This window comes from Salmo salar, chromosome ssa17 (assembly GCF_905237065.1).
Source record: "Salmo salar chromosome ssa17, Ssal_v3.1, whole genome shotgun sequence".
NCBI lineage: Eukaryota > Metazoa > Chordata > Actinopteri > Salmoniformes > Salmonidae > Salmo > Salmo salar.
Genome location: NC_059458.1, coordinates 32723388 through 32745721, shown reverse-complemented (window position 1 = coordinate 32745721; position 22334 = coordinate 32723388). Strand labels below are relative to the sequence as shown.

The following is a 22334-nucleotide window of genomic DNA, read 5'->3' as shown; positions in this document are numbered from 1 at the left end:
ACACTACTAGAAACCCTCCATGTGATCAGTCCAGAACACACTACTAGAAACCTACTAGAAACCCTCCATGTGATCAGTCCAGAACACACTACTAGAAACCTACTAGAAACCCTCCATGTGATCAGTCCAGAACACACTACTAGAAACCTACTAGAAACCCTCCATGTGATCAGTCCAGAACACACTACTAGAAACCTACTAGAAACCCTCCATGTGATCAGGCCAGAACACACTACTAGAAACCCTCCATGTGATCAGTCCAGAACACACTACTAGAAACCTACTAGAAACCCTCCATGTGATCAGTCCAGAACACACTACTAGAAACCTACTAGAAACCCTCCATGTGATCAGGCCAGAACACACTACTAGAAACCCTCCATGTGATCGGTCCAGAACACACTACTAGAAACCTACTAGAAACCCTCCATGTGATCAGTCCAGAACACACTACTAGAAACCTACTAGAAACCCTCCATGTGATCAGGCCAGAACACACTACTAGAAACCTACTAGAAACCCTCCATATGATCAGGCCAGAACACACTACTAGAAACCCTCCATGTGATCAGTCCAGAACACACTACTAGAAACCCTCCATGTGATCAGTCCAGAACACACTACTAGAAACCTACTAGAAAACCCTCCATGTGATCAGTCCAGAACACACTAGTAGAAACCTACTAGAAACCCTCCATGTGATCAGGCCAGAACACACTACTAGAAACCCTCCATGTGATCAGTCCAGAACACACTACTAGAAACCCTCCATGTGATCAGTCCAGAACACACTACTAGAAACCTACTAGAAAACCCTCCATGTGATCAGTCCAGAACACACTACTAGAAACCTACTAGAAACCCTCCATGTGATCAGGCCAGAACACACTACTAGAAACCCTCCATGTGATCAGTCCAGAACACACTACTAGAAACCTACTAGAAACCCCCCATGTGATCAATCCAGAACACACTACTAGAAACCCTCCATGTGATCAGGCCAGAACACACTACTAGAAACGCTCCTTGTGATCAGGCCAGAACACACTACTAGAAACCTACTAGAAAACCCATGCATGGAAAATGGCCCTCTATTCCTTTCATAGTGCATTACTTTGACCAGGGTCTATTGCTCTGGTCACTATAAAGGGAATACCTTGCCATAATGGGACAAGAAAAATAACAGAGAGAGAAACAGAGAGAGAAAACAAGAAAAGAAGAGTGTGTAGGTGTGTCTGTGTCAGTTTGGCAGGGGGGAGGAACCTACCTGTATGTGAGGGACTCTGTGCTGTGGAGATGACACACCCCTTTTCAAACCAGTCTGACTAGATATAACGCTTCCCCAATTCTGCCACATACACCCTTTCTGTTACTGACTGAAACCTGACCAGTCTTTTCCACACACACGCTCCTCCCTCACCTTTAAGCTTGAAGAAGTAAATAAATATATAATCATAATGAAGGTGTTTCTCTCTCAGGGATCCTGGCACCACTGGTGAAAATACCATCTGTCGCTACTGTCCTCTCTCAACTCTGCACATTCAAATTACAGAAGAGATCTATTTGCATTCAAAAATGCATTTGTGTCTTATGGCTGTTGGTAAGACTTAGTCACTGCAAGTGCATACAAGTTTCTCTTGACAAAGTGTAGAGTCAAAGTTGCAAAAGGTTAGTCTTGTGAGAGAAACAAAATAACAGGGCATGTACCGACAAGATAAGAGGGCGGGCAGAGAATGCTTCCTGCAAAATATCGATGTTCTGATTGGCAGGTGACAACGTCACTCATTTTGAAGTTCTCTTCGCAACCAGGAACGCACTAAGCACAAGTTTTGGTACTCAGCCTAGTGAGCCTTCTACCTGGCCAAGGTCTTGTCCGCGGTCCATAGCCTTCAAAAAACAACGCCAGTGACCGGCGAGGTCGTAACTGTTACTGAACTATGATGGCCTCGCAGAAAGGGATGTTTACTGGCGTTTTACTTTGTCTCGGTGAGTTTACTGATCTTATATAATTTCATAAATCTCTCTATGTTATACAACAAGAGCCACACCCATGTGTTTTTTGGGAGGGAAATGTCTCACCTTTATAGACATCTATATGGTATCGGTGTGGCGTCACCTCACGTGTTCAGCTCATCTTGTTTTGTACAAATTGGTAGAATCGGATGCAGTTACATATATCAAAAAGCAGAAAGTAAAAGAATGCAATACATTTTGTATTTACTGCCTGGCGTCCAGAGAGAAGAAACAGAGAGCAACATCATTTAAAAAACCTTGAGTCTGTTGATGCACCTGTGCATCAATCTAAGTAACATAATAAAACAATCCCCATTAAAATCCATCCATTTAAACTAGAGACATCAGTTTTCTTGCAATGAACGACCACTATGGGAAGGGGAGACTCTCACAAACACGTTGGTATTCTCTGTTTTGGACTATGATTTTACCTTTATTTAACTAGGCAAGTCAGTTAAGAACACATTATTATTTACAATGATGGCCTACCCTGGCCAAACCCTCCCCTAACCTGGAAAACGCTGGACCAATTGTGCTGCCCTATGGGACTCCCCATCACAGCAGGTTGTGATACAGCCCGGGATCGAACCCGGGTCTGTAGTGACGTCTCTAGACCGCCGGACTAGTCTCAAGATAACCCATACAAACCAATGGAGGTAGTTTTGCTCCAACAAATATATTCACAAAAAAAGCTACAATATTTCCTGAGCTTTCTAATCTCCTAGGTAGAGGACAGACACTTCAAAACCTTAGTCAAAAAATAAATCATAAAGGAATGTATTTTTTGCCATTTATGAATGTTCTTCAATGAGTTTCTACGGGCTATAGTAGTAAAGGCCAAATTCAATATTTTATCAAATATATGTATTTTATTTTAGGGGTCCTAAAATTCTAAATCCAATAGCTAAATGATCCATGGTATGACCATCTTAAAAAATTCCATATGTTAACTTAGTACCCTAGTAGCTAACCCTAACCCTAGTAGCTAACCCTAACCCTAGTAGCTAACCCTAACACTAGTAGCTAACCCTAACCCTAGTAGCTAACCCTAGTAGCTAACCCTAACCCTAGTAGCTAACCCTAACCCTAGTAGCTAACCCTAACACTAACCCTAGTAGCTAACCCTAACCCTAACCCTAGTAGCTAACCCTAACCCTGGCCCTAGTAGCTAACCCTAACCCTGGCCCTAGTAGCTAACCCTAACCCTAGTAGCTAACCCTAACCCTAGTAGCTAACCCTAACCCTAGTAGCTAACCCTAACACTAGTAGCTAACCCTAACCCTAGTAGCTAACCCTAACCCTAGTAGCTAACCCTAACCCTAGTAGCTAACCCTAACACTAGTAGCTAACCCTAACCCTAGTAGCTAACCCTAACACTAGTAGCTAACCCTGACCCTAGTATCTAACCCTAACCCTAGTACCTAACCCTAACCCTAGTATCTAACCCTAGTAGCTAACCCTAACCCTAGTAGCTAACCCTAGTAGCTAACCCTAACCCTAGTAGCTAACCCTAACCCTAGTAGCCAACCCTAACCCTAGTAGCTAACCCTAACCCTAGTAGCTAACCCTAGTAGCTAACCCTAACCCTAGTAGCTAACCCTAACCCTAACCCTAGTAGCTAACCCTAGTAGCTAACCCTAACCCTAGTAGCTAACCCTAACCCTAGTAGCTAACCCTAACCCTAACCCTAGTAGCTAACCCTAATCCTAGTAGCTAACCCTAACCCTAGTAGCTAACCCTAACCCTAACCCTAGTAGCTAACCCTAACCCTAACCCTAGTAGCTAACCCTAACCCTAGTAGCTAACCCTAACCCTAGTAGCTAACCCTAACCCTAGAAGCTAACCCTAGTAGCTAACCCTAACCCTAGTAGCTAACCCTGACCCTAACTCTAGTAGCTAACCCTAACCCTAGTAGCTAACCCTAACCCTAGTAGCTAACCCTAGTAGCTAACCCTAACACTAACCCTAGTAGCTAACCCTAACCCTAGTAGCTAACCCTAACCCTAGTAGCTAACCCTAGTAGCTAACCCTAACCTAACCCTAGTAGCTAACCCTAATCCTAGTAGCTAACCCTAACCCTAGTAGCTAACCCTAACCCTAGTAGCTAACCCTAACCCTAACCCTAGTAGCTAACCCTAGTAGCTAACCCTAACCCTAGTAGCTAACCCTAACCCTAGTAGCTAACCCTAACCCTAACCCTAGTAGCTAACCCTAATCCTAGTAGCTAACCCTAACCCTAGTAGCTAACCCTAACCCTAACCCTAGTAGCTAACCCTAACCCTAACCCTAGTAGCTAACCCTAACCCTAGTAGCTAACCCTAACCCTAGTAGCTAACCCTAACCCTAGAAGCTAACCCTAGTAGCTAACCCTAACCCTAGTAGCTAACCCTGACCCTAACTCTAGTAGCTAACCCTAACCCTAGTAGCTAACCCTAACCCTAGTAGCTAACCCTAGTAGCTAACCCTAACACTAACCCTAGTAGCTAACCCTAACCCTAGTAGCTAACCCTAACCCTAGTAGCTAACCCTAGTAGCTAACCCTAACCCTAGTAGCTAACCCTAATCCTAGTAGCTAACCCTAACCCTAGTAGCTAACCCTAACCCTAGTAGCTAACCCTAACCCTAACCCTAGTAGCTAACCCTAACCCTAGTAGCTAACCCTAACCCTAGTAGCTAACCCTAACCCTAGAAGCTAACCCTAGTAGCTAACCCTAACCCTAGTAGCTAACCCTAGTAGCTAACCCTAACACTAACCCTAGTAGCTAACCCTAACCCTAGTAGCTAACCCTAACCCTGGCCCTAGTAGCTAACCCTAACCCTAGTAGCTAACCCTAACCCTAACCCTAGTAGCTAACCCTGGCCCTAGTAGCTAACCCTGGCCCTAGTAGCTAACCCTAACCCTAGTAGCTAACCCTAACCCTAGTAGCTAACCCTAACCCTAGAAGCTAACCCTAACCCTAACCCTAGTAGCTAACCCTAACCCTTAACCATTTGGTGTTAATGCCTAACCTTAACAATTTGGAGTTAATTCCTGAACTGAACCCTAACCTTAAATTCAGAGTTAATGCCTAAACTTAACCTTAAACACTTAGAAATTTGACGTTTGAGAAACATGGCTGAAGCTCTAATTCTGATGTGAGACTGTGAGAGCTGGTAGTTAGAGAGTGCTGGATGACACAGGCAGGAGAGGTGCCCAACCCTAAACACTTTGCATTCCCACTGGAGGACAACAGGGCCCTATAAGCGTCCATACGTATCAATGTGAAAACAAATGCTTTTTATTTTTCAAGTCACATAAATCTTGCTATAATATTTATACATGTACACACAGTGTACGTCTGTGTGGTTAGAATGTCCGCCCTGAGATTGGAAGATTGGGAGTTTGATATCTGGCTGAGTCGTCCTAAAGACTGTAATGGGAGCATTGAGGTGATTGGGGAAACAGTTCTGTCTTGCACAAGCCAAGGTTTTGTGCAAGGCTTCTCACTCCCCTTACTGTAAGTGGGTGTAACCCGTCCTTTAGTTTCTAAAGCCCTGTCATAATGGAGGACAACATAATAAGACTCACGGTGCTATGACATTACCTGTGTAGGTTTATATTGCTGCAGTTGGAGGCTTCCCTCTGTACTCCAGCACACCCGTATCTAAGATGACTGTTAAGCCTAGATTCCAGAATTCCATTAATCCACATACCCTGGCTGCAATTCCAGTGCAATGTCTCACCTACTTCACTGTTATAGTACACGCTACGCAGTACACATTAAATCTATCTCATAAACCTTACACCCATGTGTTTTAATACTCTAGCAAAGTTAAATGCGCCCACCAGAAGGCAATGCTATTCAACGTAATTCCTGTCCTAGAGCGGAAATGCTTGTTTAGATTCCACCTCTGAAGAATGACACAGGCTATTTATACATATTTGCGAATTGGGGGTTGTAAAGAAGGTTGTGGTGAAACAAATGGGAACTGCGAGCTGTCTATGTAGTTGTGGGAAAACACAGCGCTGACATGGAAAATATCCAAAGTCCCCACTTCAGATTTCCCACTTCAAGCCCAAATATATCATACTTTGACTAAAACAATGACTTCTTGAATTGTTGTGCAACATCATGGGCATCGTCTTTCAGTTGAAAAAAAGAATTCCGCTCGTGGTACCTTAAGGTTCTCTCCTTCAAGTTGGTGGCAGCTCATTTGCCATTAGTTTCAGTGTTACAAAGCACTTCATTTTAAGTGTTCACCTCCTACAGCTCTATACGTCAGTGTCTGTAAAACCTGTCTTCCTGTCCCCGTTTGTTTCTCTCTGTCCCAGTCGTGTCCATGACTGTAGCTTTACAGGTGTCCATCCCTGAGCGGTCCTATGAGTTCACCAGGGGAGACAACATCACTATACCATGCACCTTCAAACCCAAGAACCCAATCAACAATCTGGTCATCATATCCTGGTTGGCTGAAGCAGACAAACCCGGAGAGCCAGAGGTAATAAACCAACCAGAAACCCCTCTGATCAGCCCTGACTATTACAGTCAGTGGGTTTAAACTATTGATCCCCTTGATAAACAGGAGCAATAATTGGGACATTTTTATACTACAGTTGTGTAGAGAAAGTGATTTGATTTAACAAGCCATTTTTTTCTCAAGAAGTTAGGGCTCAAAATTGACACCCCTAAAGATTGTTATAAATATAGTAGTAAAACGTGTTTTTGGGTTCCATATTCCATACGGACATAATGACTACATCAAGTTTGTTGGATGCATTTGCAGTTTGTTTTTCAGGTTATTTTGTGCCCAATCAAAATTAATGGTAAATAATGTATCGTGTCATTTGGAGTCACTTCTATTGTAAATAAGAATAGAAAATATTTCTGAACACTTCTACATTAATGTGGATGCTACCATGGTTACGGATAATCCTTGGCCTTTCTAGGGAGTTTTTCCTAGACACTGTGCTTCTACACCTGCATTGCTTGCTGTTTGGGGTTTCAGGCTGGGTTTCTTTACAGCACTTTGAGATATCAGCTGTGTAACGGCTGTCTGAGGAAGAAGTGGACCAAAACGCGGCGGAGTTAGGGTTCGTCATATTTAATTTACGAACACTATGCATTTCACAAAAACAACAAAAACTGACAGCCAACACAGTCCTGTCAGGTACTACCACAATGACAAGAACAATTACCCACACCACACAAAGGAAACGTAGGCAACTTATGTGTGACTCCCAATCAACCACAACCCTCTACAGCTGTGCCTGATTGGAAGTCACACGGCCAAAATCAATGAAACAATAAAACACTCACTCCCTTCTGCCACGTCCTGACCCAACTACACCCTCTACTGGTCAGGACGTGACAGTACCCCCCCCCTCAAGGTGCAGACCCCGGGATGCACCTAAAAAAGGAAAACACAAGAAAATCCCCAACAAAAAGGAACACCTAAACAATAAGGGAGGGAAGGGAGGGGTGCTACACCCTCCCTCCCCAACCCACCTATCCTGGAGGTGGCTCAGGTGCAGGCCGTTCCGGGCAGTCGGGCCACTCGGGCAGCTCGGGGCAGTCGGGCAGCTCGGGGCAGTCGGGGCAGTCCGGGGCAGTCCGGCGGCCCGGGGCAGTCCGGGGCAGTCCGGCCACTCCGGCGGTTCAGGGCAGTCCGGCGACTGGCGGGCAGCTCTGGTGACTGTTGACTGGCGGGCAGCTCTGGTGACTGTTGACTGGCGGGCAGCTCTGGTGACTGTTGACTGGCGGGCAGCTCTGGTGACTGTTGACTGGCGGGCAGCTCTGGTGACTGTTGACTGGCGGGCAGCTCTGGTGACTGTTGACTGGCGGGCAGCTCTGGTGACTGTTGACTGGCGGGCAGCTCTGGTGACTGTTGACTGGCGGGCAGCTCTGGTGACTGTTGACTGGCGGGCAGCTCTGGTGGTTCCGGCTCAGGATTCACCAGGCTGGGGAGACATAACGGAGACCTGGCTCTGGGCGCAGGCCCTGGACTCACCAGTCTGGGAAGACCCGCTCGATGCCTGGTTTGAGGAGGTGGCACAGGAGAGACCAGGGTGGAGAGACCCACTGGCGTACTGGTCCGTGGAGGAGGCACGGGCTTGACCAGGATAGGGAGACCCACTGGAGGACTGGTCCGTGGAGGAGACATGGGCTTGACCAGGATAGGGAGACCCACTGGAGGACTGGTCCGTGGAGGAGACACGGGCTTGACCAGGATAGGGAGACACACTACTAGAAACCTACTAGAAAACCCATGCATGGAAAATGGCCCTCTATTCCTTTCATAGTGCATTACTTTGACCAGGGTCTATTGCTCTGGTCACTATAAAGGGAATACCTTGCCATAATGGGACAAGAAAAATAACAGAGAGAGAAACAGAGAGAGAAAACAAGAAAAGAAGAGTGTGTAGGTGTGTCTGTGTCAGTTTGGCAGGGGGGAGGAACCTACCTGTATGTGAGGGACTCTGTGCTGTGGAGATGACACACCCCTTTTCAAACCAGTCTGACTAGATATAACGCTTCCCCAATTCTGCCACATACACCCTTTCTGTTACTGACTGAAACCTGACCAGTCTTTTCCACACACACGCTCCTCCCTCACCTTTAAGCTTGAAGAAGTAAATAAATATATAATCATAATGAAGGTGTTTCTCTCTCAGGGATCCTGGCACCACTGGTGAAAATACCATCTGTCGCTACTGTCCTCTCTCAACTCTGCACATTCAAATTACAGAAGAGATCTATTTGCATTCAAAAATGCATTTGTGTCTTATGGCTGTTGGTAAGACTTAGTCACTGCAAGTGCATACAAGTTTCTCTTGACAAAGTGTAGAGTCAAAGTTGCAAAAGGTTAGTCTTGTGAGAGAAACAAAATAACAGGGCATGTACCGACAAGATAAGAGGGCGGGCAGAGAATGCTTCCTGCAAAATATCGATGTTCTGATTGGCAGGTGACAACGTCACTCATTTTGAAGTTCTCTTCGCAACCAGGAACGCACTAAGCACAAGTTTTGGTACTCAGCCTAGTGAGCCTTCTACCTGGCCAAGGTCTTGTCCGCGGTCCATAGCCTTCAAAAACAACGCCAGTGACCGGCGAGGTCGTAACTGTTACTGAACTATGATGGCCTCGCAGAAAGGGATGTTTACTGGCGTTTTACTTTGTCTCGGTGAGTTTACTGATCTTATATAATTTCATAAATCTCTCTATGTTATACAACAAGAGCCACACCCATGTGTTTTTTGGGAGGGAAATGTCTCACCTTTATAGACATCTATATGGTATCGGTGTGGCGTCACCTCACGTGTTCAGCTCATCTTGTTTTGTACAAATTGGTAGAATCGGATGCAGTTACATATATCAAAAAGCAGAAAGTAAAAGAATGCAATACATTTTGTATTTACTGCCTGGCGTCCAGAGAGAAGAAACAGAGAGCAACATCATTTAAAAAACCTTGAGTCTGTTGATGCACCTGTGCATCAATCTAAGTAACATAATAAAACAATCCCCATTAAAATCCATCCATTTAAACTAGAGACATCAGTTTTCTTGCAATGAACGACCACTATGGGAAGGGGAGACTCTCACAAACACGTTGGTATTCTCTGTTTTGGACTATGATTTTACCTTTATTTAACTAGGCAAGTCAGTTAAGAACACATTATTATTTACAATGATGGCCTACCCTGGCCAAACCCTCCCCTAACCTGGAAAACGCTGGACCAATTGTGCTGCCCTATGGGACTCCCCATCACAGCAGGTTGTGATACAGCCCGGGATCGAACCCGGGTCTGTAGTGACGTCTCTAGACCGCCGGACTAGTCTCAAGATAACCCATACAAACCAATGGAGGTAGTTTTGCTCCAACAAATATATTCACAAAAAAAGCTACAATATTTCCTGAGCTTTCTAATCTCCTAGGTAGAGGACAGACACTTCAAAACCTTAGTCAAAAAATAAATCATAAAGGAATGTATTTTTTGCCATTTATGAATGTTCTTCAATGAGTTTCTACGGGCTATAGTAGTAAAGGCCAAATTCAATATTTTATCAAATATATGTATTTTATTTTAGGGGTCCTAAAATTCTAAATCCAATAGCTAAATGATCCATGGTATGACCATCTTAAAAAATTCCATATGTTAACTTAGTACCCTAGTAGCTAACCCTAACCCTAGTAGCTAACCCTAACCCTAGTAGCTAACCCTAACACTAGTAGCTAACCCTAACCCTAGTAGCTAACCCTAGTAGCTAACCCTAACCCTAGTAGCTAACCCTAACCCTAGTAGCTAACCCTAACACTAACCCTAGTAGCTAACCCTAACCCTAACCCTAGTAGCTAACCCTAACCCTGGCCCTAGTAGCTAACCCTAACCCTGGCCCTAGTAGCTAACCCTAACCCTAGTAGCTAACCCTAACCCTAGTAGCTAACCCTAACCCTAGTAGCTAACCCTAACACTAGTAGCTAACCCTAACCCTAGTAGCTAACCCTAACCCTAGTAGCTAACCCTAACCCTAGTAGCTAACCCTAACACTAGTAGCTAACCCTAACCCTAGTAGCTAACCCTAACACTAGTAGCTAACCCTGACCCTAGTATCTAACCCTAACCCTAGTACCTAACCCTAACCCTAGTATCTAACCCTAGTAGCTAACCCTAACCCTAGTAGCTAACCCTAGTAGCTAACCCTAACCCTAGTAGCTAACCCTAACCCTAGTAGCCAACCCTAACCCTAGTAGCTAACCCTAACCCTAGTAGCTAACCCTAGTAGCTAACCCTAACCCTAGTAGCTAACCCTAACCCTAACCCTAGTAGCTAACCCTAGTAGCTAACCCTAACCCTGCCAGTAGCTAACCCTAACCCTAGTAGCTAACCCTAACCCTAACCCTAGTAGCTAACCCTAACCCTAGTAGCTAACCCTAACCCTAGTAGCTAACCCTAACCCTAACCCTAGTAGCTAACCCTAACCCTAACCCTAGTAGCTAACCCTAACCCTAGTAGCTAACCCTAACCCTAGTAGCTAACCCTAACCCTAGAAGCTAACCCTAGTAGCTAACCCTAACCCTAGTAGCTAACCCTGACCCTAACTCTAGTAGCTAACCCTAACCCTAGTAGCTAACCCTAACCCTAGTAGCTAACCCTAGTAGCTAACCCTAACACTAACCCTAGTAGCTAACCCTAACCCTAGTAGCTAACCCTAACCCTAGTAGCTAACCCTAGTAGCTAACCCTAACCCTAACCCTAGTAGCTAACCCTAATCCTAGTAGCTAACCCTAACCCTAGTAGCTAACCCTAACCCTAGTAGCTAACCCTAACCCTAACCCTAGTAGCTAACCCTAACCCTAGTAGCTAACCCTAACCCTAGTAGCTAACCCTAACCCTAGAAGCTAACCCTAGTAGCTAACCCTAACCCTAGTAGCTAACCCTAGTAGCTAACCCTAACACTAACCCTAGTAGCTAACCCTAACCCTAGTAGCTAACCCTAACCCTGGCCCTAGTAGCTAACCCTAACCCTAGTAGCTAACCCTAACCCTAACCCTAGTAGCTAACCCTGGCCCTAGTAGCTAACCCTGGCCCTAGTAGCTAACCCTAACCCTAGTAGCTAACCCTAACCCTAGTAGCTAACCCTAACCCTAGAAGCTAACCCTAACCCTAACCCTAGTAGCTAACCCTAACCCTTAACCATTTGGTGTTAATGCCTAACCTTAACAATTTGGAGTTAATTCCTGAACTGAACCCTAACCTTAAATTCAGAGTTAATGCCTAAACTTAACCTTAAACACTTAGAAATTTGACGTTTGAGAAACATGGCTGAAGCTCTAATTCTGATGTGAGACTGTGAGAGCTGGTAGTTAGAGAGTGCTGGATGACACAGGCAGGAGAGGTGCCCAACCCTAAACACTTTGCATTCCCACTGGAGGACAACAGGGCCCTATAAGCGTCCATACGTATCAATGTGAAAACAAATGCTTTTTATTTTTCAAGTCACATAAATCTTGCTATAATATTTATACATGTACACACAGTGTACGTCTGTGTGGTTAGAATGTCCGCCCTGAGATTGGAAGATTGGGAGTTTGATATCTGGCTGAGTCGTCCTAAAGACTGTAATGGGAGCATTGAGGTGATTGGGGAAACAGTTCTGTCTTGCACAAGCCAAGGTTTTGTGCAAGGCTTCTCACTCCCTTACTGTAAGTGGGTGTAACCCGTCCTTTAGTTTCTAAAGCCCTGTCATAATGGAGGACAACATAATAAGACTCACGGTGCTATGACATTACCTGTGTAGGTTTATATTGCTGCAGTTGGAGGCTTCCCTCTGTACTCCAGCACACCCGTATCTAAGATGACTGTTAAGCCTAGATTCCAGAATTCCATTAATCCACATACCCTGGCTGCAATTCCAGTGCAATGTCTCACCTACTTCACTGTTATAGTACACGCTACGCAGTACACATTAAATCTATCTCATAAACCTTACACCCATGTGTTTTAATACTCTAGCAAAGTTAAATGCGCCCACCAGAAGGCAATGCTATTCAACGTAATTCCTGTCCTAGAGCGGAAATGCTTGTTTAGATTCCACCTCTGAAGAATGACACAGGCTATTTATACATATTTGCGAATTGGGGGTTGTAAAGAAGGTTGTGGTGAAACAAATGGGAACTGCGAGCTGTCTATGTAGTTGTGGGAAAACACAGCGCTGACATGGAAAATATCCAAAGTCCCCACTTCAGATTTCCCACTTCAAGCCCAAATATATCATACTTTGACTAAAACAATGACTTCTTGAATTGTTGTGCAACATCATGGGCATCGTCTTTCAGTTGAAAAAAGAATTCCGCTCGTGGTACCTTAAGGTTCTCTCCTTCAAGTTGGTGGCAGCTCATTTGCCATTAGTTTCAGTGTTACAAAGCACTTCATTTTAAGTGTTCACCTCCTACAGCTCTATACGTCAGTGTCTGTAAAACCTGTCTTCCTGTCCCCGTTTGTTTCTCTCTGTCCCAGTCGTGTCCATGACTGTAGCTTTACAGGTGTCCATCCCTGAGCGGTCCTATGAGTTCACCAGGGGAGACAACATCACTATACCATGCACCTTCAAACCCAAGAACCCAATCAACAATCTGGTCATCATATCCTGGTTGGCTGAAGCAGACAAACCCGGAGAGCCAGAGGTAATAAACCAACCAGAAACCCCTCTGATCAGCCCTGACTATTACAGTCAGTGGGTTTAAACTATTGATCCCCTTGATAAACAGGAGCAATAATTGGGACATTTTTATACTACAGTTGTGTAGAGAAAGTGATTTGATTTAACAAGCCATTTTTTTCTCAAGAAGTTAGGGCTCAAAATTGACACCCCTAAAGATTGTTATAAATATAGTAGTAAAACGTGTTTTTGGGTTCCATATTCCATACGGACATAATGACTACATCAAGTTTGTTGGATGCATTTGCAGTTTGTTTTTCAGGTTATTTTGTGCCCAATCAAAATTAATGGTAAATAATGTATCGTGTCATTTGGAGTCACTTCTATTGTAAATAAGAATAGAAAATATTTCTGAACACTTCTACATTAATGTGGATGCTACCATGGTTACGGATAATCCTTGGCCTTTCTAGGGAGTTTTTCCTAGACACTGTGCTTCTACACCTGCATTGCTTGCTGTTTGGGGTTTCAGGCTGGGTTTCTTTACAGCACTTTGAGATATCAGCTGTGTAACGGCTGTCTGAGGAAGAAGTGGACCAAAACGCGGCGGAGTTAGGGTTCGTCATATTTAATTTACGAACACTATGCATTTCACAAAAACAACAAAAACTGACAGCCAACACAGTCCTGTCAGGTACTACCACAATGACAAGAACAATTACCCACACCACACAAAGGAAACGTAGGCAACTTATGTGTGACTCCCAATCAACCACAACCCTCTACAGCTGTGCCTGATTGGAAGTCACACGGCCAAAATCAATGAAACAATAAAACACTCACTCCCTTCTGCCACGTCCTGACCCAACTACACCCTCTACTGGTCAGGACGTGACAGTACCCCCCCCTCAAGGTGCAGACCCCGGGATGCACCTAAAAAAGGAAAACACAAGAAAATCCCCAACAAAAGGAACACCTAAACAATAAGGGAGGGAAGGGAGGGGTGCTACACCCTCCCTCCCCAACCCACCTATCCTGGAGGTGGCTCAGGTGCAGGCCGTTCCGGGCAGTCGGGCCACTCGGGCAGCTCGGGGCAGTCGGGCAGCTCGGGGCAGTCGGGGCAGTCCGGGGCAGTCCGGCGGCCCGGGGCAGTCCGGGGCAGTCCGGCCACTCCGGCGGTTCAGGGCAGTCCGGCGACTGGCGGGCAGCTCTGGTGACTGTTGACTGGCGGGCAGCTCTGGTGACTGTTGACTGGCGGGCAGCTCTGGTGACTGTTGACTGGCGGGCAGCTCTGGTGACTGTTGACTGGCGGGCAGCTCTGGTGACTGTTGACTGGCGGGCAGCTCTGGTGACTGTTGACTGGCGGGCAGCTCTGGTGACTGTTGACTGGCGGGCAGCTCTGGTGACTGTTGACTGGCGGGCAGCTCTGGTGACTGTTGACTGGCGGGCAGCTCTGGTGACTGTTGACTGGCGGGCAGCTCTGGTGGTTCCGGCTCAGGATTCACCAGGCTGGGGAGACATAACGGAGACCTGGCTCTGGGCGCAGGCCCTGGACTCACCAGTCTGGGAAGACCCGCTCGATGCCTGGTTTGAGGAGGTGGCACAGGAGAGACCAGGGTGGAGAGACCCACTGGCGTACTGGTCCGTGGAGGAGGCACGGGCTTGACCAGGATAGGGAGACCCACTGGAGGACTGGTCCGTGGAGGAGACATGGGCTTGACCAGGATAGGGAGACCCACTGGAGGACTGGTCCGTGGAGGAGACACGGGCTTGACCAGGATAGGGAGACATGCAGGAGGCTTGGTTCTGGGCGTAGGCACAGGACGTGCAGGGCTGGGAAGACATGCAGGAGGCCTGTTTCTGGGCGCAGTCTTTACCAGACAACCAGCACGCACCTCAGGACGAGTATGGAGAGCTGCCTCAGGTGACATCATTCCCACGACACGCTCATTAGGGCGAATGCCGTACTTTATGCACCACACTAGCAGCTCTCGCATCTCTCTCTCTCCTAATTTCCCCATTAACCCCGTCACAGTCTCTGTCTCATCTCCCTCGCTCACCTCCAATGTCATCCCGACTGGCTCTGGTTCCGACCTCAGCTCCACCGACTGTCCCGTGTGCCCCCCCCAATTTTTTTTTATTGGGGCTGCCTCTCGCGCTCGTTGCGCTCTCTCTCCTCGTAATAGCCCCTCTCCGCTCTCGCCGCTTCAATCTCCCACTGCGGGAGGCGATAATCCCCAGCCTGAGTCCATGGTCCCTCTCCGTCCAGGATTTGTTCCCAAGTCCATTCGTCCATAACGCTGTACTCCTGCTGCTCCTTCCTCTTCCGCCGCTTGGTCCTGGTTTGGTGGGTAATTCTGTAACGGCAGTCTGAGGAAGAAGTGGACCAAAATGCGGCGGAGTTAGGGTTCGTCATATTTAATTTACGAACACTATGCATTTCACAAAAACAACAAAAACTGACAGCCAACACAGTCCTGTCAGGTACTACCACAATGACAAGAACAATTACCCACACCACACAAAGGAAATGTAGGCAACTTATGTGTGACTCCCAATCAACCACAACCCTCTACAGCTGTGCCTGATTGGAAGTCACACGGCCAAAATCAATGAAACAATAAAACACTCACTCCCTTCTGCCACGTCCTGACCCAACTACACCCTCTACTGGTCAGGACGTGACAAGCTGATGTAAGAAGGGCTATATAAATACATTTGCTTTTGATTTGATTTAACCTCCCCTGTTATTGGTAATGGTGGGAGTTTAGTATGTCTTGAGGGTTTGATCTTTGATCCTCTAACTTTCTCACTCATCAATATTCACGATTCATTAGGAAGAAACCTAGATAGGAACCAGGCTGTGAGGGGTGGCCAGTCCTCTTCTGGCTGTGCCGGGTGGAGATTATAACAGAACATGGCCAAGATGTTCAAATGTTCATAAATGACCAGCATGGTCAAATAATAATAATCACAGTAGTTGTCGAGTTGGCTTTTCATAGCCGATCATTGAGAGTATCTCTACCGCTCCTGCTGTCTCTAGAGAGTTGAAAACAGCAGGTCTGGGACAGGTAGCATGTCCGGTGAACAGGTCAGGGTTCCATAGCCGCAGGCAGAACAGTTGAAACTGGAGCAGCAGCATGGCCAGGTGGACTGGGGGCAGCAAGGAGTCATCATGCCAGGTAGTCCTGAGGCATGGTCCTAGGGTTCAGATCCTCCGAGAGAGAAAGAAAGAGAGAGAGTATTAGAGAGAGCATACTTAAATTCACACAGGACACCGGCGATGACAGGAGAAATACTCCAGATATAACAGACTGACCCTAGCCCCCCGACACAAACTACTGCAGCATAAATAATGGAGGCTGAGACAAGAGGGGTCAGGAGACACTGTGGCCCCATCCGATGATACCCCCGGACAGGGCCAAACAGGCAGGATATAACCTCACCCACTTTGCCAAAGCACAGCCCACAAAGATCTCCGCCACGGCACAACCCAAGGGGGTTAGCATTGGTGTTTACAGGTGTTGTTGAAATTGTTGTTTCCAGGTGTCCATCCTCACCTCCTACTCTACTGGTGAACTGGACATCACTGACCAGTATGAAGGAAGAGTTTCCCTGGAGCAGGACATAGCTAAAGGAGTAGCCAACCTTAAGCTGTCCTCCATCAGTCTCCTGGACAACCGACTATTCGAGTGTCGGGTCTCCATCCCCAAGGATGACAAGGGCCAGCTGGCTGACACCACCCATCTGGTGGTCCTGGGTAAAAAAACAATGACTCCCATAGAATTAAGTAGAATATTACATCATAAACCGTAGAATTTAGCTTCATTCCGCTTTATTCCATAATAAACCTTAGAAATCCGTAAAGTGTCGATGATTACTGTTTAACTTAACATTGCAAATATTGTGTACACAGTGGCTCCCTCTGTGCCTATCTGTAAGATTGATGGGAGGGCAGAGTACTTCCAGAACATCAGTCTCACCTGTCTGTCTGAAGAGGGCTCTCCTCTCCCTACCTACAAGTGGCAAGGCTACGACGTCAAAAACATGCCCCGAGCACCTGCACCCAGGACAACAGACAGTATGTAGTGACTGTGTGTGCTTGTTCAGTTTCAGTTGATATGACCTTGACTCTTGACCTAACAGGTTGTCTCCGTCTCTTCCAGAGGATGGTGTCCTGTCTCTCTTCAACCTCACCATAGAATCCTCAGGATACTACATCTGTACCTCCACTAATAAGATCCGTAGTGCCAAATGCAACCTGACGCTGTCCGTCATGCCACGTGAGTGTGCAACACGAGACTGTGTTAGCCTGCTGAGCTACAGCTTAGGCATTATCTCTGGGAGCTAACACAAATGTTGAGATCGGAGGCAATGTAACATTTACATTTAAGTCATTTAGCAGACGCTCTTATCCAGAGCGACTTACAAATTGGTGCATTCACCTTATGATATCCAGTGGAACAACCACTTTACAATAGTGCATCTAAATCTTTTAAGGGGGGGGGGTTAGAAGGATTACTTTATCCTATCCTAGGTATTCCTTAAAGAGGTGGGGTTTCAGGTAACCATCACATGAGGATGGTCCTGTTACAGGATACATACAGACACATTTTATCAATAGAAATGTAAATTCCTCTCCTCTCATCCTCTCCTCTTCTCTTCTCTTCTCATCCTCCTCCTCTCCTCTTCTCATCCTCCTCCTCTCCTCTCTCTCCTGTAGCGTCTATGGCCATGGGTTCAACAGCAGGTATCATTGGCGGCGTTGCGGTTGGTGTTCTGGTGCTGCTCATCATCCTCCTCTACTGCTGCTGCTGCAGAAAGAAGAAGGACAAGGCAGAGGAGTACGCTATGGGGTACGTATGGTCTGACACACACACACACACACACACACACACACACACACACACACCATGAGAGCTGAGATATTGAGAACAGACAGCGTGCTGAGTCTCCTGTCCACTGATATGTCCTCAGGGTTCCAGAGGGGGAGGAGTTCCACGACAACAAACCTGTGGTGAACGGCGAGGTTCGCCAGACGCGCAGCATGGAAGACGACGATGACCACCCACCAAAGATCGTGGACCGCCACGACCAGTACAAGGAACGCAGCGAGAAGGACTACGGTGACCGTCGCAGCGACTACGGTGACCGCCGCGATGGCTACGGTGACCGCCGCAGCGACTACGGTGACCGCCGCGATGGCTATGATGACCGCCGCAGCGACTACGGTGACCGCCGCGATGGCTATGATGACCGCCGCAGCGACTACGGTGACCGCCGCGATGGCTATGATGACCGCCGCAGCGACTACGGTGACCGCCGCGATGGCTATGATGACCGCCGCAGCGACTACGGTGACCGCCGCAGCGACTACGGTGACCGCAGGGACCAGGACGACCGCTACTCTGACCACCGTGACCGGTACGACCGTGATCGTGTTTACGATGAACGCAGCGATGGCAGTCGGTACAGTGATCGTTATGATGACCGTGACAGACCTCCCAGTGTACCCACCAATAAACCTGCTAAGCCTTCTAAAAATAGAATAGATTAGAACCACTTCATGTTTCCCGCAACTTGTTTTTGAAGTGGTTGAAAATATTACTATTATAAAATAGTAGCTAGGTCAGGCTTCACAAAGTGCCTCGCTACTAGACTGAACCTGGTTACATAAATAACAGGACGACAGATACTCAACTAAGTTAAAGCCTATAGATCAGGGATCATCAAACAGATTCAGCTGCCAGATGGTGTTTTTCCTTTAGCAGAAGTTCAGGGGTTCGGAACATAATTATATATCATTTGTAGACGGCAAATTGACTGCAAGAAGCCGAAACGGATGTAATATTTGACAAATATATAATAATTTAGAACCTTGCTTACATTTGTAAACCATCACATATATATCGCTCTTGTGTGTGGGAATATTTGAACAGATTTCCAAAATGAAAATCACTTGGAGCTGATTTCCTGGTTTTTGTACAGTCTTTTATGTTCAACAATAGCAATTCTACAAACAAACAAAATATTTTTTTGGTTCAGAAAAGTTGGGGGGCCAAAGAAAAGGGTCTGTCAGGTTGGGAACCCTGCTAGAGACCACTAGAGGTGGAGCGGCATTGTGTCACTGTTATCTATGTAAAGGCCTTCTATGTGGAGTACAGCCTATGATTGAAGGAAGGGTGGCCTCAATTCAGTTCAGTAGTCAGGAAGCGAATTGGAATGCTTATTCAAGATTTGAAAAGTGCCATCTAGTATTTTCAATTAGGATTTTTTAAACATTTTTATTCTTGAATCTGAATTTAAATTTGCGTTCTGTTATAAGCTGCCATTGCCTGAGTAAGACTGTATGAATTCTCAGTGCAGTTTATTGGATAATGCATTTTTCCTCCTGCCTCACTGTCTACTGTTGGTGTGACAGAAGAGCTTTTCATGTCCGTCTCAGGTCTTGTCTGTTTGAGAACCACTGTTGGTGTGACAGAAGAGCTTTTCATGTCCGTCTCAGGTCTTGGCTGTTTGAGAACCACTGTTGATGTGACAGAAGAGCTTTTCATGTCCGTCTCAGGTCTTGGCTGTTTGAGAACCACTGTTGGTGTGACAGAAGAGCTTTTCATGTCCGTCTCAGGTCTTGGCTGTTTGAGAACCACTGTTGGTGTGACAGAAGAGCTTTTCATGTCCGTCTCAGGTCTTGGCTGTTTGAGAACCACTGTTGGTGTGACAGAAGAGCTTTTCATGTCCGTCTCAGGTCTTGGCTGTTTGAGAACCACTGTTGGTGTGACAGAAGAGCTTTTCATGTCCGTCTCAGGTCTTGTCTGTTTGAGAACCACTGTTGGTGTGACAGAAGAGCTTTTCATGTCCGTCTCAGGTCTTGTCTGTTTGAGAACCACTGTTGGTGTGACAGAAGAGCTTTTCATGTCCGTCTCAGGTCTTGTCTGTTTGAGAACCACTGTTGGTGTGACAGAAGAGCTTTTCATGTCCGTCTCAGGTCTTGTCTGTTTGAGAACCACTGTTGGTGTGACAGAAGAGCTTTTCATGTCCGTCTCAGGTCTTGTCTGTTTGAGAACCACATGCTTTTTGGTGACGGTTTATTTGTTTTTATCAACTGTGGATTGCTAATACCCTCTAATATAAAATGTTGGAGTTACATTTAATATCAATGCTAATACCCTCTAATATAAAATGTTGGAGTTACATTTAATATCAATGCTAATACCCTCTAATAAATGAATAAAGTTGTTAACCTTTTTAATAGTTGTTTTCATTACTTAGAAGTGTTGTGTTTGGTACATGTGTTTAGCGTCATGATGCTTGTTAATACAGTGTTTCAGCTGTGAGCAGTGTAGCATCAGGTGTCTTCATTAACATATTGAAACCATGACTTGTTTTTGGAGTGAGTGAGTGAATCAGGCCTTTGGAAAGAGAACCCACTTTAAGAACAGAGAGAAAGTAGTTTCAGTCTGTGGCATGTGCCTGTTGTTTCACTTCTTCATTATAGCCTGAGGCCAGACAACACTAAACTAGAAGTGGCTTTATTGGGTTCAGACCTTTTACATAGGTCTGTCTGAGTGAGGAGTTTTTATCTAAGGAAGGGAAGATCATCTTGTCTTTAATCTTTGCCAAAAATGTCTAACCTTTGTTTTGTTTTTATGCATTTGAAATGTACGGGGACACAATTTAACTAGTTAAAACATCAAATGTTTTGGTTAGATGTGATGGTACAATTTAATAACTGTAAATAAAATGTATCATGTTTCTAATCTGTGTAGAAATGTTTTCATTGGGATTAAAGTGAATTCATATTAAAGCCAGATGTATCTATTACAAGGCCACAATGTGTGTGGTTTCAGTGCAGACAAAATTCTCTCTCTGTCTCTCTGTCTCTCTCTGTCTCTCTGTTTCTCTGTCTCTCTGTCTCTCTGTTTCTCTGTCTCTCTGTCTCTCTGTCTCTCTCTCTCTTTCTCTTTCTCTGTCTCTCTGTCTCTCTCTCTCTCTCTCTCTCTCTCTCTCTCTCTCTCTCTGTCTCTCTCTCTCTCTCTCTGTCTCTCTGTCTCTCTGTCTCTCTGTCTCTGTCTGGAAAAATTAATGTACAGAACTTGAAGAAACGACAGGGGGCAGTGATGCACCTTGACTAATGTGTCTTCGTTGTGGGACTGTTCACTATTGCCTAGTTTCTCTCTGTCTCACATTAGCCTACTGTGGTACCGTTGATTAGTCTACTGTGGCACCGTTGATTAGTCTACTGTGGCGCCGTTGATTAGTCTACTGTGGCGCCGTTGATTAGCCTACTGTGGCGCCGTTGATTAGTCTACTGTGGCGTCGTTGATTAGTCTACTGTGGCGCCGTTGATTAGTCTACTGTGGCGCCGTTGATTAGCCTACTGTGGCGCCGTTGATTAGTCTACTGTGACGCCGTTTATTAGCCTACTGTGGCACCGTTGATTAGTCTACTGTGGCGCCGTTGATTAGCTTACTGTGGCGCCGTTGATTAGCCTACTGTGGCGCCGTTGATTTGTCTACTGTGGCGTCGTTGATTAGTCTACTGTGGCGCCGTTGATTAGTCTACTGTGGCGCCGTTGATTAGCCTACTGTGGCGCCGTTTATTAGCCTACTGTGGCGCCGTTGATTAGCCTACTGTGGCGCCGTTGATTAGTCTACTGTGGCGCCATTGATTAGCCTACTGTGGCGCCGTTGATTAGCCTACTGTGGCGCCGTTGATTGGTCTACTGTGGCGCCGTTGATTAGTCTACTGTGGCGCCGTTGATTAGCCTACTGTGGCGCCGTTGATTAGCCTACTGTGGCGCCGTTGATTGGTCTACTGTGGCGCCGTTGATTAGTCTACTGTGGCGCCGTTGATTAGTCTACTGTGGTACCGTTGATTAGCCTACTGTGGTACTGTTGATTAGCCTACTGTGGTACTGTTGATTAGCCTACTGTGGTACTGTTGATTAGCCTACTGTGGTACCGTTGATTAGCCTACTGTGGTACTGTTGATTAGCCTACTGTGGTACTGTTGATTTGCCTACTGTGGTACTGTTGATTAGTCTACTGTTGCTGCCGTTGATTAGTCTACTGTGGCGCCGTTGATTAGTCTACTGTGGTACCGTTGATTAGCCTACTGTGGTACTGTTGATTAGCCTACTGTGGTACTGTTGATTAGCCTACTGTGGTACTGTTGATTAGCCTACT

The 22334-nt window shown here is 46.1% G+C and overlaps 1 protein-coding gene across 2 annotated transcripts; it reads left to right on the top strand.

The window, feature by feature from the left end:
• Positions 1-1061: 1061 nt before the first annotated feature.
• Positions 1062-20906, top strand: LOC106575809 (cell surface A33 antigen). 2 transcript variants are annotated; one of them, XM_045699496.1, is made up of 8 exons: positions 1062-1986; positions 6326-6492; positions 13008-13174; positions 16696-16909; positions 17066-17230; positions 17316-17432; positions 17873-18005; positions 18127-20906. In XM_045699496.1, exons 3-8 carry the CDS (start codon positions 13016-13018, stop codon positions 18704-18706), a joined length of 1368 nt encoding a protein of 455 aa, XP_045555452.1. In that variant the 5' UTR covers positions 1062-1986; positions 6326-6492; positions 13008-13015; the 3' UTR covers positions 18707-20906. The 2 variants fall into 2 exon arrangements, with proteins under 2 accessions (XP_045555452.1, XP_045555451.1); XM_045699495.1 differs by lacking the exons at positions 1062-1986; positions 6326-6492 and adding an exon at positions 8147-9172.
• The last annotated feature ends 1428 nt before the right edge of the window (positions 20907-22334 follow it).